Source organism: Trachypithecus francoisi, unplaced genomic scaffold, assembly GCF_009764315.1.
Source record: "Trachypithecus francoisi isolate TF-2019V2 unplaced genomic scaffold, Tfra_2.0 Contig01461, whole genome shotgun sequence".
Lineage (NCBI taxonomy): Eukaryota > Metazoa > Chordata > Mammalia > Primates > Cercopithecidae > Trachypithecus > Trachypithecus francoisi.
This window is the reverse complement of record NW_022681433.1, coordinates 17,300,135-17,314,899: the sequence shown is the minus strand read 5'-3', so window position 1 is coordinate 17,314,899 and position 14,765 is coordinate 17,300,135. Positions and strand designations below refer to the sequence as shown.

At 43.4% G+C, this 14,765-nt stretch overlaps 1 protein-coding gene across 3 annotated transcripts in view; it reads right to left on the bottom strand.

Annotated features, from left to right (window-relative positions):
- Nucleotides 1-14,190, bottom strand: part of NUP58 (nucleoporin 58) — a 52,288-nt gene extending 38,098 nt beyond the window's left edge. For 2 of the 3 annotated variants that reach the window (XM_033236961.1, XM_033236951.1), the window contains exons 1-4: nucleotides 12,792-14,190; nucleotides 5,547-5,689; nucleotides 4,239-4,274; nucleotides 527-676 (exon numbers count right to left, since the gene is read on the bottom strand). In XM_033236961.1, the coding sequence (XP_033092852.1) occupies nucleotides 527-676; nucleotides 4,239-4,274; nucleotides 5,547-5,689; nucleotides 12,792-12,898 (436 nt within the window). In that variant the 5' untranslated portion in view covers nucleotides 12,899-14,190. Of the gene's footprint in view, nucleotides 1-526; nucleotides 680-4,238; nucleotides 4,275-5,546; nucleotides 5,690-12,791 lie in introns of all 3 variants that reach the window. The other variant, XM_033236941.1, reaches the window with a different exon arrangement.
- Between the last annotated feature and the right edge of the window lie 575 nt (nucleotides 14,191-14,765).

Sequence of the window (14,765 nt, the reverse complement as noted above, 5' to 3'; positions counted from 1 at the left end):
CAGCAGCTTTCAAGCAAAAATCTGGGACAGAAATAAGGGCTTTGAGGAATATTACAATGGTACCAGGTAACTAATTCTAGACAGCAATATTGTCTTCAACCCAGGCCATCAACTTCACCTTCATATTAAATGAATCATAAGATAGGTGAAGTTTATGCCAAGTCTTTGTCTTTCCCTGTCACTAAATGGCTCCATGAAAACAAAGTCAATATTAACAGGTTTACATTTTACCTCTCTAGCCCTCTCCCCTGCTTTGCTCTTTAAATAGGGATATCTCCCAAGAGAGCCTCTCCTGCTTCAATGCTCAAAGTTTATTTATTTAAATTTTATTTTATTTATTAAATTATTTATTAAATTTTATTTAAATAATTTTTAATTAATAATTAAAAATTATTTTCTTTATAAATCAATAATTTCTGTAGTCAAAATCCTAAGTTATGTTTAGTAAAGGTGACTATCTATGTCCTCTAACCAGATGAAATTGAAATTTAACCATTGAATGCAACGATTTTTCATTCCACCTCACCTGCTGGAGTGGATGTCAGAGCAGACGAAAGAGTCAGACCGCTCGCTGAGGTAGAAGCAATAGGTAGAGCAAACGGTGTGGCAGATGCTGCAGGTTTGTTGAATCCTAAACTGAAGCCTGTTGTAGCTGCAGATGTAGTGGCTGGCGTTCCTATTTAAATAAATAAATAAGTAAACAAACAAAATTCTACTTTACCTGTAAGTGTTCTATTATACTGGTTTCAATACGGATCCCTAAAAGTTTGTGATACTACCTTTTGCCAACAGAAGGAGGATACATCTGTGAGAGAAAATATGTAGAAGTAGAGACTAAACCATGGTGAACACAAAAAAGATGGCTCTTTGAGTTAAGAAAAACAAAAGAATGGCCTGGTACAGTGGCTCACGCCTGTAATCCCAACACTTTGGGAGGCCAAAATGGGCAGATCACTTGAGGTCAGGGGTTCGAGACTAGCCTGGCCAACATGGTGAAACTCCTCCTCTACTAAAAATACAAAAATGAGTCGAGTATGGCGGTGTACACCTCTAACCCCAGCTACTCGGGATGCTGAGGCATGATAGTCACTTGAACCTGGGAGGGGGAAGTTGCAGTAAGCTGAAATCACACCACAGCACTCCAGCCTGGGAGACAAAAGACTCTGACTCAAAACAAAAAAAAAAAGAAAAGAAAAACAAAACAAAAAAGAAAATCCAATCAATGTAATATATCGATTTTAATTCTACTCCTAGATTTACCTCTAATGCAGCATTTATCCTCCTCCTTTCCCTCTCAGCAGAAAAATGGTCCCTCCTCTCTAATACTTTAATAACCATTCTCTATTCCTTTCTTCTGGCCCCTGTGTCTCTGTCCACCCCCAGCTGTCTCCCTATTCCTTTTCAGCTCTTTTTTTTCTGCAGCTGTCTTTCCTCTGTTCATGTCTTAAATGACACTTCCTAGGGTTCCATTCCCACTTCCTTACTTCCCCAATGACTCACCCACTTTCATCATTTCAACTACAGGTGATTAAGTCTAAACTGACATTCACCTAAGTCCTCATTGCCTAGTTCTATCTTGATGCCCCTTTGGCCTCCTACATATCTCACCACAAAAACTTTTTGCTAAATCTCCAACCTTGCTCAGTTCAATTCCTCAAGCCAGAAACCAGTCATTCTTGACATCCCTTCTTTCTCCTGTACTCCACTAGTCACAAATCCTGTCGACTGCACTTCAGAAATATCCTGTACTACAAGTATCCTTAAAAACCTTAGCTTAGGCCACCTCTCTTAAGAACAACTACAACAGTATTTATTTCTCTGGTATCAGTCTCTTCTAACCTCTAATCTATTCTTAAAATTATCTTGGTTACCTCAAAAAAAAAAAAAAAAATGGCCGGGTGCGGTGGCTCACATCTGTAATCCCAGCATTTTGGGAGCCTGGGGCGGGCAGATCACCTGAGGTCAGGAGTTCAAGACCAGCCTGGCCAACATGGCAAAACCCCATCTCTACTAAAAACACAAAATTAACTGGGCGTGGTGGCACATGTCTGTAATCCCAGCTACTCGGGAGGCTGAGACAGGCTAATTTTTTGAACCTGGGAGGCAGAGGTGGTAGTGAGCCGAGATCATGTCATTGCACTCCAGTCTGGACAAGAGCGAAATTCCGTCTCAAAAAAAAACAACAACAACAACAACAACAACAAAACACCACTACCACCAAAAACAAAACCCCCCCACAAATATCCTGGTGATTCTGCCCAACTTAAGGATCCTATTAACTCTAGATTGTCTTTAAAATAGAGTTTAAAGGCATGACATATACCTCCCTTTCCTATCTGGTCCCAACCTGCTCCTCAAATCTCAACTCTGCCCACCATTTCCACCTCTGAATTCTAAGCTCCAAGAACAAAATATTTCATATTTCCCTGAATGCTTTTATGACTGGGCGTTTGCATTTGCCAATCCTCTGTCTGAAATGCTTCTTGCCCGTAAAGTAAACCATACTGTTTTCTTCCTCTGCCTTTCATGGTGCCTCTCCCACATCTTTTAGGAAATTTATCAGATTATACAAGAACATGTTAATATACCTGCCTAACCCTTCCACCTCACAACAGACTGTCTTGCTCCAACCCTTAGCAGTTCCCAATGTCATCATCAAGGACCATCCTCACTACCAGTGCCACAAGATAATATTCAATGTTCAAGGCATCATGTATACACAAGGCTGCATGGTTAGGAAGTAATAACTGCTCAAACAATATTAAGTAAAGAAATGTATGAATGACCTGCATTGACTTAACCTGAAATCACTGAGAGAAAAGAAGCCAGAAACGATGCTTCTAGATTGCCCTGATCACAACTAGTAAGTTCCTGCCAGAGTACAGTACTTTGAAATCATGTATGGGGTTGCAACCTCAGAAAACAAGACTCAGGCGTAGTGTGGCTCAAGTCTATAATCCCAGCACTTTGGGAGGACAAAGAGGGCACGCGGCTTCAGGCTAGGAGTCCATGACCAGCCTAGGCAACATAGTGAGACCTTGACTCTACCAAAAAAAAAAAAAAAAGCCAGGCGCAGTGGCTTACGCCTATAATCCCAGCACTTTGGGAGGCCAAAGCCCGTGGATCATTTGAGGTTGGGAGTTTGAGACCAGTCTCACCGACCAACATGGAGAAATCTTGCCTCTAGTAAAAATACAAAATTTGCCGGGCATGGTGGCACATGCCTGTAATCCCAGTTACTTGGGAGGCTGAGGCAGGAGAATCGCTTGAACCCAGGAGGCAGAGGTTGCAGTGAGCCGAGATTGCGCCATTGCACTCCAGCCTGGGCAGTAAGAGCAAAACTCCATCTCTTAAAAAAAAAAAAAAAAAATTAGCCGAGCATTGTGGTATGTACCTATAGTCCTAGCTACTTGGGAACCTCAGGGAAGATCGCTTGAGCCCAAGAGTTTGAGGTTGCAGTGAGCTGTGATGGTGCCACTGCATTCCAGCCTGGGCAACAGAGGAAGAACCTGTCTGATGGGGGGGAAAAGAAAGCAAAAAAGAAAACAAGAAGATTCACTTGCTTGTCTTTGTAGCCAATCCAGTCCAAAACTTTGGTGATAAACAGATGTGTTGTGTTTTCTGTTAATAACAGCTGTAGCATCCAAATGAAGTCTGCCAATCCTTGTTTTAAAACTCAATTTAAGGGCTTCTAAATGTTCTTTCATTTCCTTTTCCTTTCCGTTCACATTGTTTACTGCCATCCAGATTGAAAGCTGGCTGAAACCCTAGTTATTCACATTCCCTTTAGCGTAACACTACAGAAGGTATTATGTATTTGGATATTAGTCCAATACCCTCAATTTTTTAGATAACTAAAAGCCCCCAAATATTACCTAAAGCCTCACAACTATTTTAGAGGCTTACTTCCAAAATTTCTGGCTTAAAGTTTGGTGTTTTTTCCACTAAATGAAGTCAAATGACTAAAAAAAGTAATATGAAATAAACTTCCACATTAAAAACAATTTCTGCATTTAAAATACTTTTCTGAATTATAAAAGTACTCTACAAAGTCATTCCTTTTTTTCATTACTCAAATACTGAAAGGTTCTCTGATAAGTCACCATCTGTGATACACGCACTTTTTTCTATACCCCAGCTCTGTGAGATATTAGAAGACAGAAGAGTAGAAAGATCACTCAATTTATTAAAATTATTAGAAGACCACAGAGCTGGGATCTTTCCTCAAAAATTCTTACCCAGAGTTAATCCTGTAGTTATAGTTGTTGCTATTCCTGGGGACAAAAAGAGAAATAAAATTTAATCATCAATGAAGATGACATTCTTTTGGTTTACTCGTCATAAGGCGAAGACTTAAAATCACCCTCAGGGAGTGACAATACTTCTAATTAGAACAATACATATCATAGTATCTGCCACCATAACCATTAATCACGCGTTTTTCCCATAGCACTGGTTTTCATATTACAAGCTGTGCATAATTTGATTAAGGAATAAAATTTATAAAATGCAAATAACTATTGCTTATAACAAAATTAAGCAAGACCAAAAAAAGCAACTCCAAACAAAATGTTACACTGAGCTGTCTCAAGCAGCTCACTGACTAATCTGCTCATATTTATTCCTGTCATTCTCCATTTTATAGATGTGGCTGTGAAATGTGCTGCACTCAAAGCTGGAAGTTCAATGCAAAAAGCAGTAAGAAAACAAAGTATTAGAAAATAAAGGGTAAATAAAGAAGCAAACTTTTTAAATGGTCAGCTCCAGTGAAACACTATTTTTCCAGCTGTATTAAAAACAAAAATTTTCCCTTGTTTTCGAAACCTTCAAGTCCTTTATCTATTGCCCTCTTCCCACTTATATGTTTTAATAATGCGAAAATGTAAAACATCTCTTAGGAATGTAAATTATAGACCAGGCATGGTAACTCAGGCCTACAATCCCAGCACTCTGAGAGGCCAAGGCAGGAGGATCACCTGACCTCAGGAATTTAAGATCAGGAGACCCCTTCTCTACAAAAAGTAAAAAAAAAAAGAGCCAGGCGTGGTGGTGCACACCTGTGGTTCCATCTACTCAGGAGGCTGAGGTGGGAGGATCACTTGAATCCAAGAGGTTGCAAGGCTACAGTGGGCCATGATCATGCCACTGAACTCCAGCCTAGACAATAGAGCAAGACTGTGTATCCAAAAAAAAAAATGTAAAATATGTTACAGTAAGGGTGCTCATTATCTCATGTATGTTAATGTTCCAAATTGATAAAGCTGGCTGAAACAACAATCTTCACTAAGGAAAAACTCTACATTATACAATCTAAAAATTTAATGTTTGTACGTTTTCCTTCCTTCCTTCAGAGTAGATGACAGTCACTGATCGGGCCTATATCACTAGCCCTTAATTCCAATTCCTTGTATTTCTTTTCATCTTAGTATTTACCATTTTTTAAGGTCTACTCCCAGTGATGATCCTTGTAAATGGAAATACAGGACAGAATTTAGGAAAGGATATCCCAAGCCTACTCTCTGACGATGTGGTCAGATCCTCCTCACCTGTATTTGTTCCTCCTAGAGTGAACCCAGTGGCAGGTTTAGATCCAAAGAGCCCAGTTCCAAAACCACTTGAAGCAGCAGATGTAGTTGCTGGAGTTGCAGTACTTCCAAGATTTCCAAAATTGAGCCCCACAGAAGGGTTGCTTATTTAAAAAAACAAAAACAGAACAAAAACTACATGCACAAAAGGAAGTCTACTAGAGCCAATATTTACTTAAGAAAAATAAAACTTAACTCTTCAAGATAGTTTCATTCACGTAACATATCAAATACATTGTCATAGGACCCAAAAATAAAAATAAATTTACCTTTAACCCATCAAGTTCAAACACGTTTCTGTTCTTCCATAAAAATAAATCCACATGTAAACGTAGTCTTAAAAAATACAATACTACCAGATTTCACGCTGGGCGTAGTGGCTGACGCCTGTAATCCCAGCACTTTGGGAGGTCAAGGCTAGTGGATCACGAAGTCAGGAGTTCCAGACCAGCCTGACCAACAGGGTAAAACCTTGTCTCTACTAAAAATACAAAACTTAGCCGGGCATGGTGGTGCCACGTGCCTGTAATCCCAGCTACTCAGGAGGCTGAGGCAGGAGAATCGCTTGAACCCGGGAGGCAGAGGTTGCAGTGAGCCGACATAGTGTCACCGCACTCCAGTCTGAGTGACAGAGCGAGACTCCCTCTCAAAAAATAAAAATACCAGATTTCAAGAAAAGCAGTCTACAGCAATAAGGATTTCAGATCTCAAGGTAATCGTAAGTAAGGATCACAATTATTCTGCTTTCATCAATCTTTGAAACCTAGCATATTTTAAAATGGTCATAGAAAAGTGATTTTAAGTTATCCTCACTAGCTGTCCGTTGCTACATTACCACATTCATAGGGCAATGTGGGGTTGGGGAGAGCTCATAGTTAGGGATTTTACCACCAAAAAAAGCAAAATAGAAAAACTAGTGGGCACATTTCCTGGCAAAACTTAAACGCAAAGCAAAATCACCGTGTCTCAGGATCATGTGTTCATTAACAGAAACTCTTCAGAGAGCGTTGGAAAGCTTAAAAAAAGAACAGCTGATAAAAGCAAGTGAACGTGAACAAAGTTCACAACTTTTCAACTACCCCTATCAAGACTCAGAGGTTCAGATTTGCTAGAAAAAGGTGGGAAGACAAATTGTGAAAGCAAGGAAAGTTTGACAAGTTGGCACTTCAAAAATTATGTAGGAGAGTTAAGGGAGATTATATAGCATAATGGGGAATCCTCTTTATCGTACATATTTATTACTTCCTTTGCTGCTCTTCCATAAAGAGTAATCACCATGGGAGAACCCAATATCATTTTTAAAGTCTCAAAATCTCTGGCAGCAGTAGTGTGGCTGGGTTCCAGTACCAATTCCCCCAAGTTCTGGTACTTGTGTGCCATTCCTTAACCTTTCTGAGCCTCTATTTCCTCATCTGCAAAATAGGAATTAACAGTACCTACTTAGCATAATTTTTTTTTTTTTTTTTTTGAGACGGAGTCTTGCTCTGTCGTCCAAGCTGGAGTGCAGTGGCGCAATCTCGGCTCACTGCAAGCTCTGCCTCCCAGGTTCACGCCATTCTCCTGCCTCAGCCTCCCAAGTAGCTGGGACTATAGGTACCTGCCACCACGCCCAGGTAATTTTTTGTATTTTTAGTACAGACAGGGTTTCACCGTGTTAGCCAGGATGGTCTCGATCTTCTGACCTCATGATCCGCCCGCCTCGGCCTCCCAAAGTGCTGGGATTATAGGCATGGGCCACTGCGCCTGGCCACCAGAATTTTTTTTTTAAATATAAGACTTCAGAAATTGCATAGGATGAATTAACTTCAATAAATGTTGTTATGACTGTTATCATTATGGATACTTATAAATTCAACTAAATATATTATGTACAAGGCATTATGCCAGGAATAGCAAGGAAGCAGAAAGATGACCAAGTCCCTAGTCAAGGAACATGCCGTTTACCAGGGGGAAAACAACACAAATAACTGTACTCCGAGCCAGAAGAGCTTCTCCAAGTGACTTGGGTCTGGGTGCCTTCAATTGCATAACCAGCTTAAGAAGCCACTCAGATTTTTGCAAACATTGGGGGACAAGGAGTAAAGGAAATACTCAAGCAGTAGATCATTCAAGCAGCAGAAATGTACACACCTTCAGTAAGTTTACAATTACTATAAGGCAGATTATAATCAAGTGCCAAATGATGGCAGAGATAATGCACAAGTTTGAGGCAAAGAGCTAACCACTGTGAGGGGAACAGAGACGGAGGAGCCTATTAAGGGGCAGAACTTGAGGTGTGCCATCCATACTGAGTAGGTAAAAGGAGAGGAAGTACTTAGTTCACCGCTGATCTTTAAAATGTGTTTGTGTGCACCTTGGAGGTATAAAGGCGAGGTGGGAGACAAAGTAGTGCTGCAAGCTCTCACTAACAATTAAAACACAGATCTTGACCAGACCGGGTGGCTCATGCCGTAATCCCAGCACTTTGGGAGGTTGAGGTAGGCAGACTGCTTGAGCCCAGAAGCTTGAGACCAGCCTGGGCAACATGGTAAAAGTGTCTCTACTGAAAAAAACAACAAAAAACTTCCACAAAACAAAAATTAGCCAGGCGTGCTGAAGCATGCCTGTAATACCAGCTACTCAGGAAGCTGAGGTGGAAGGATCACTTTAGCCCAGGAGGTGAAGGCTGTAGTGAGCTGAGACTGCATCAAGGCATTCCAGCCTGGGAGACAGAGCAACGCCGTCTTACCAAAAAAAAAAAAAAAGCCCACAGATCTTCAAACATTTAGTCTGAATTTAAAAGGTATTATTAGGCCGGGCGCGGTGGCTCAAGCCTGTAATCCCAGCACTTCGGGAGGCTGAGATGGGTGGATCACGAGGTCTGGAGATGGAGACCATCCTGGCTAACACGGTGAAACCCCATCTCTACTAAAAAAACTACAAAAAACTAGCCGGGCGAGGTGGCGGCGCCTGTAGTCCCAGCTACTCGGGAGGCTGAGGCAGGAGAATGGCGTAAACCCGGGAGGCGGAGCTTGTAGTGAGCTGAGATCCGGCCACTGCACTCCAGCCCAGGCGAAAGAGCGAGACTCCGTCTCAAAATAAATAAATAATAAATAAATAAATAAATCGGCCGGGCGCGGTGGCTCAAGCCTGTCATCCCAGCACTTTGGGAGGCCGAGACGGGTGGATCATGAGGTCAGGAGATCCAGACCATCCTGGCTAACACGGTGAAACCCCGTCTCTACAAAAAATACAAAAAACTAGCCGGCGAGGTGGCGGCGCCTGTAGTCCCAGCTACTCGGGAGGCTGAGGCAGGAGAATGGCGTAAACCCGGGAGGCGGAGCTTGTAGTGAGCTGAGATCCGGCCACTGCACTCCAGCCCAGGCGAAAGAGCGAGACTCCGTCTCAAAAAAAGAATAAATAAATAAATAAATCGGCCGGGCGCGGTGGCTCAAGCCTGTCATCCCAGCACTTTGGGAGGCCGAGACGGGTGGATCATGAGGTCAGGAGATCCAGACCATCCTGGCTAACACGGTGAAACCCCGTCTCTACAAAAAATACAAAAAACTAGCCGGGCGAGGTGGCGGGCGCCTGTAGTCCCCGCTACTCCGGAGGCTGAGGCGGGAGAATGGCGTGAACCCGGGAGGTGGAGCTTGCAGTGAGCTGAGATCCGGCCACTGCACTCCAGCCTGGGTGACAGAGCAAGACTCCGTCTCAAAATAAATAAATAAATAAATAAATAAATGGTATTATTAAAAACACATTGCTACAACCAAAACTAAGTGAGATATCACACACACAGAGACCTGAGTGTGACAAGCAAAAGAATATAGTATGCAATGGCTATACCCAGATAACATAGGTATAACCATAAAAGGGGCATATATGCCAAAACATTTAGCTTAGCTGTGGGTAGTCTGATCGTATTGTTATTTCGAAACTGTTGTGTGTATAACGTGGAGTAGAACAAATGAGTATCTAGGGATACTAAACCATTATTGGTGGCTGGGCGCAGTGGCTCACGCCTGTAATTCCAGCACCTTGGGATGCCGAGGAGGACGGATTACCCGAATCAGGAGTTTGAGACCAGCCTGGTCAACATGGTGAAACCCTGTTTCTACTAAAAACATCAAAAAAAAAAAAAAATTAGCCTGATGTGGTGTAATCCCAGCTATTCGGGAGGCTGAGGCAGGAGAATCGATTGAACCCAGGAAGCGGAGGTTGCAGTGAGCCGAGATTGCGCCACTGCACTTCAGGCTGGGTATCAAGAGCAAGACTCCGTCTCAAAAAAAAAAAAGGCCAGGCGTAGTGGCTCACTCCTGTAATCCCAGCACTTTGGGAGGCTGAGGCAGGTGGATCACGAGGTCAGGAGATCGAGACCATCCTGGCTAACACGGTGAAACCCCGTCTCTACTAAAAATACAAAAAAAATTAGCTGGGCGTGGTGGTGGCACCTGTAGTCCCAGCTACTCAGGAGGCTGAGGCAGGAGAATTGCATGAACCCAGGAGGTGGAGCTTGTGGTGAGCCGAGATCGCGCCACTGTACTCCAGCCTGGATGACAGAGCAAGACTCCGTCTCAAAAAAAAAAAAAAATACATACATACATATATATATATATATAAAATAAATGTCTTGACAACATAACTGAAGATATTATGAAATATTACATAATGAAAGTTGAAAATACTGCCAAAGAAACACATTGAAATGAAATTTTATCACAAAAGCAAAAGAGAAATTTTGGTGTCAGTGAAATTTACTAAATTCAAGAAAAAAAAAAGCTACCCTAGACTTGACCAATTATTGCCTCAAACCAACGTTATGTGCCAAGCACTTGACAGGATGTGCTGTATAAAAACCAACTTGACTCAATCACATCAGGAATGTTATTTTAACTTGCCCAGCTTGCCCTAATGTGGACTTGGCAGCTAACATAATAGCTAACATTTACTGAGCACTTAGCAAGTGCCAGACTTGATGCTAAATATTCAAATGCTTCATCTCACTCATCAACTCAGGTAACCCACTCCTTTTCCAGATGTGAGAACGCCCCTAAAATGACGGACCTCAAGACATCAAATCACCAGGTGGCACTAGGGGCTGTCAGGCCTCCCAACCAGCACTAACAAATTTATGTCAGACTGTCTCCTCTTTCATTAATTTATCCAAGCCTCTCTAAAACTTGCGTAATTTTTTATAACTTATTACTAATAACTCATTTGCTCACTCATTCAAATTGTTATTAAAGCCCTTTTTCTATGCCAGACACTGTCCTTGGGACTGAGGAAAGAGGTGGTAAGACTCAGACCCTGCCCTCAGGCAGTTTCTAGTCAGTGAGAGACACAGATAGTAATTATTCTAGTGCTGAGATCTGACAACAAACAAGTTAACAATAAATATAACAAACTGATTACATTTTGTGATCAGCACTCTAAGAGTATTAGGAGAATGGAAATCTCCCCTAGACTGACAGGTCAGAAAAGGCCTCTCTGGGGAAGAGACCATTTGATACTTGCAAGGAAGGGGCTGGCAAAGTCCACTTGAAAAGAGAAAAGGTCATGTTGCTAGGACAGGCTTTCTCACACTAAGATCAGGACCGTGAGAGAAGTATAAAAATTAATCCAAGTCATAAACAACATTAAAAAAAGAAATAGAATAGAAAACATCAAAGTGCATCCCATGAAGTAGGGGTTAGTATCTTTCTCCGAAACTTTATTTCAGTTATTTGTGTGCAGGTAGTGGTGTACCGGCTGGTAGTTGCGTGTTTGTTTTTAACAGTGGGTCTGGATACCTAAAATAAAAAGACGGGCTCAAGATGAGTACTCAGAGGTTCCAGCAGAAGTGGACCTTGCAGACTATGGTAAGTTTTTCTGTCTGTTTTTTTTAACTTCACTCTAAAGATAGCGGGAAATGATTAAACGGGGAGCAATGATAATTTTTTTTTTTAATTACTCTGGCTACAATGTGGCAGAACAGATTGAAGAAGTTGATGGGAGTAGTTTTCATCTAAAACAAGAAAGACAGCTGGTTAAAAATCTGACAAGAATCAGAGTATTTTCCTAAGAATGGTAAGGATCAAGAGAGCAAGACTCTTAATACCTAAAACAGAGCCCTGCACATGGGAATCTGTCCAATAAATATTTGTTCCATGAATGATAATAGCCTGAGCAGGGTGGTGGAACTGGAAATAAAGACAAACGGAAATGGCAGAAGTAAAATTATTAGGACCTGCTGTTGAGCGAGTAGAGTAAGAATAATGGAAGTACGGATGAAAATTCAAATTTCTGAATTGACTGTGTAGCCTGTGATTCCTCCTCCCTCCCTTTTTAAACTGCAGGTCATGCTTAAGTTTTTGCCTTTTAAATCTACAGCCGCATCTTTTAAGCTTCAGGAAGTATCTTGTTGACAGTGTGCACACTCCTTAACTTTATGAACCCCTCCACCTTTATCTTTTAAAAAATTGAGTTCTAAAGCTTAAATCTCTCATTAAAATAAATGTCTCACCACTTTGTCTCCTTCTGCACAGTTATGTTTTTGTCGCCACCTGGACTAATGGGTTGCACAAAAACGAGAAACATGCTACCTACGTTTTGAAACTTAAGTAAAAGACAATATTGAGTTATTACAACACAACATTCTTGCGTCAGATATACTAATCTGCACATAGTGCACAAAATTACCACTGAAAAACACTGCAAAAAAGTGTTTCTTGTTGTTTTAAAACAGATAAGGTCACAGAAGCTTGAAAAGCTAGTTAAAAACAACCACAAAGTTATTAAAACACTGTAATATCCAAGACCGCAAATGCTGCAATGAAATTAGAATTATCTATCATAAAACTCCACAACATGCTATAATTTCATTCATTCATTCAACCTTCATTCTACGCCTAAGACTGACGCATCGCTAAAGCTCCGGGGAAGACCCCCAGGCCCCTCCAAGCAGTCAAGACCCCACTAGGTCCAAACAATGCCTAAACTATACGTGGATTCTGGAAACCTCACAGCACAAAACCCATCCCGCCCTCCACTTCACGAGGCCGCGCTGGGCCCGGGTACCGCGGCGAGCTCGAGGCCTACGACGCGGAGCGGCTAGATTTAAGTGCTTCTCTCCAGCCTCACCGGGAAGGAAGCCAGCGGCAAGAGAGAGGATGGGAACACCAAGGGAGCTTTGCGGGGGTGGGACTCGGGGGGAATCCGGCCCAGCAAGGCGAGAAAGTGCGTTACCTAGACGCTCCCGTTCCGAAGGAGAAACCGCCGCCTGTGCCGGTCCCGCCTGCGGCCACGGTGGTGGAGCCCAGAGTCCCGGACCCGAAGGAGAACCCTGTGGACATGTCTGCCCGCGGCGCGACGCCGTCAGCAAGATGAAAGGGCTCTGGGACACTTCTCTCGTCTCAAAGCCGAGGCGGGCCGGGGAACATCTCTCGCCCGGCACCGACCTGGCGGGAACTTCCAACCCCAACGGCAGCGAAGGTAAGGCTGAGGGGGTGGAGCAACCACGCAAAAGTACGCGCGTCGCTCGCCGCGCGCACGTAGCCCGCCGGAAGTGAAACTGCCTCGCAGGGAGCCCTGGGACGCGAGTGGGGGTCGGCGAGCCGCGCAAGGCACCCCGGGACCAGGTGGCATTGGCGCACGGCTTAATCTCTTAAAGGAGTAGGCTCCCAGAGTTTAAAAACAGTGAAACCATTTCTGTCATTTTTTAGTTCTTCTATCGTAGCATCCGTACTGACATAATCTGCACATTAGAGTGATGAATGTCAATTACTGCTCATATGTAGCCTCCTGCCAAAAATGATGCTCAGCATCGCAGAATCGGGGAGGTCCCTCCTAAGCATCTCCTAGCTCCCCACACAGAAAAGGAGGCGGCTTCGGGCCTTCGTTGGCTGCCGCCCCATCTCTAAGAAGGAAGGGGAGCGTGTCTGCTTCCTGAAGGTTCGGAAATCAATCGAAAATAATCCGTGCAACCGTCCGACGACGTGAGCCCCACCCCTGCGCCTCAGGCCAGTTGGACGCCGTTCTTGGGAGCCCGACACGCGGCCCTGAAGTGGGCCCAGAAGAGCGTCCCTGGCGTCGGTGGGGTGGCCGGCTGTGGTCCTGGCGCCCAGAAGTGGCCACGCCCGCGGGATTTCCTGGCATGCGGTCAAGTCCACAAACACCGTCCGCGCATCCTGATGCGGGAGGGCGGGACCTTGGGCCCAGCGCGGGTGGCTGCGCCAGAAGGACGCTGCAGGGCTGTAGGGCGCTCGGACACACCGTGTGCTGCAGGCACTGTGAAGTGGAAGTAACCGGTTAGGAAACGCACAGGAACATGTACGAGAGAAGGCGAAATGTGAAGGGAAACTTACATTTCTAGGGTAACTCAAGAAAAATTCGCGTTTAAGGAGAACCTCTCTGGCGAAGCGTCGGGAGAGGCTTCCTGGTGGTGGTGCATTCGAGGGTTGTTATCACAGTGTTCGTTTTTATTTTTCCTTCAGGAATTGTTCTATTACTCCCCCAAATGGTTTTCCTACTCGTGATCTCTAACAAAATCCATCCTATAAGCAACCCCCGGATTTATGATCTAAAAAGCCCAGTGGCTCTTTAGTCTGGCACTTGATGACCTCCGTATGATGAGTCTTTCTAACCTCATCTCTGTAATTCGGTAATTCAGTACTTTAATCTTGCGTTGAGCTTGGGCATTGCCACCAGCTGTGGACTGAACTATTTCCCTCCTCCCCCAATCCATATGTTAAAGCCCTACCCCACCCCGATATGTTGGTATTTGGAGATGGAGCCTTTGGGAGGTAATTCAATTTATATGAGGTCACCCGGGTGGGTCCCCCATGGCTAGATTAGTGCCCTTAAGAGAAAAAACAACAAAGAGTTTGTTCTCTGTGTGCCATGTGAGGACAGAGCAAGAAGGGGCTTTCACCTGGAACCCAAACTGCCCCATCTTTATCTGGGACTTAGCCTCCGGAATTGAGAGAAGTAAATGTTGTTATAGCCACCTCAGTCCATGGTATTTTGTTACATCAGCCAAGCAGACTAATACACCACCTCTGTGTTTGTGTAATTAAAAAGAAACATGGACATTTTATTTTTTAATTTAATTTATGATTTTTTAAATTTATACTTTATTTTGAGATGGCATCTCGCTTTGTTGCCCGGGCTGGAATACAGTGGCCTATCACTGCAGCCTCCGCCTCCTGAGTTCAAGCGATT